At 62.5% G+C, this 793-nt stretch overlaps 1 protein-coding gene across 1 annotated transcript in view; it reads left to right on the top strand.

The window, feature by feature from the left end:
• Window positions 1–793, top strand: part of TRIM28 (tripartite motif containing 28) — a 24,774-nt gene that overhangs the window by 17,541 nt on the left and 6,440 nt on the right. The window contains 1 exon segment of the mRNA XM_033511700.1: window positions 204–783. Within this exon segment, the coding sequence (XP_033367591.1) occupies window positions 204–783 (580 nt within the window).

The following is a 793-nucleotide window of genomic DNA, read 5'->3' as shown; positions in this document are numbered from 1 at the left end:
CCCTGTCCCCTCCCTGTCCCCAACACTCCCAAGCCTTGTCACTGTCCCTGTCCCCTCCCTGTCCCCAACACTCCTGATCCTTGTCACTGTCCCTGAGGACCCTCCTCCCAAAGTTCCCAGGGCTCCCAGCACCCCAAACTCCTTGGATCTCTCTCCTGGAGGTTTGGGGGTTCCCCCCAGCCCCAACCCTGCTGTCCCCGCAGGAGGGGCCCCCCCGGGGCCCAGGGCAGCCCCCGGCTCCCCAAGGTGCCGCGGGTGAGCCTGGAGCGCCTGGAGCTGGACTTGGAGCTGGACCCGGCGCAGCCGCCCGTGTTCCGCATCTTCCCGGGGCCCTCGGCCGAGGAGTTCAGCGTCATCGTCATCGAGCAGGGGACAGCAGGGACAGCAGAGACAGCAGGGACAGCGAGGACAGCAGAGACAGAGGGGACAGAGGGGACAGCAGGGACAGCAGGGATGGCGCAGCCACACGGAGCCCTCCCTGTCAAGGTGAGTGAACTCCGTGTCCCTCTCCAGGTTTCCTGTCCTACTCCCATCCAAGTGAGTGTTCTGTGTCCCTCTCCCTGTCAAGACAGGGGTCTCCTGTGTTCCCCTCCCCTTTGTCCCCATCCAGGTGAGTGTCCCCAGTCTCTGTCCCATCTCCTTTGTCCCCATCCAGGTGAGTGTCCCCAGTGTCCCACCCTGTCCCCTGTCGCTCTATCAGGAACGGCGAGAAGAACGACACAGACTCTCTTGGGAGTCGATCAGGAGAATTTCTCTCTGGTTTATTACCTCAGGTCTTTTTTATAGACCGATA

The sequence above is a fragment of the Parus major genome, unplaced genomic scaffold, assembly GCF_001522545.3.
Source record: "Parus major isolate Abel unplaced genomic scaffold, Parus_major1.1 Scaffold486, whole genome shotgun sequence".
Lineage (NCBI taxonomy): Eukaryota > Metazoa > Chordata > Aves > Passeriformes > Paridae > Parus > Parus major.
Note: the sequence above shows the minus strand (reverse complement) of the source record. Positions and strands in the feature narration are given on the sequence as shown.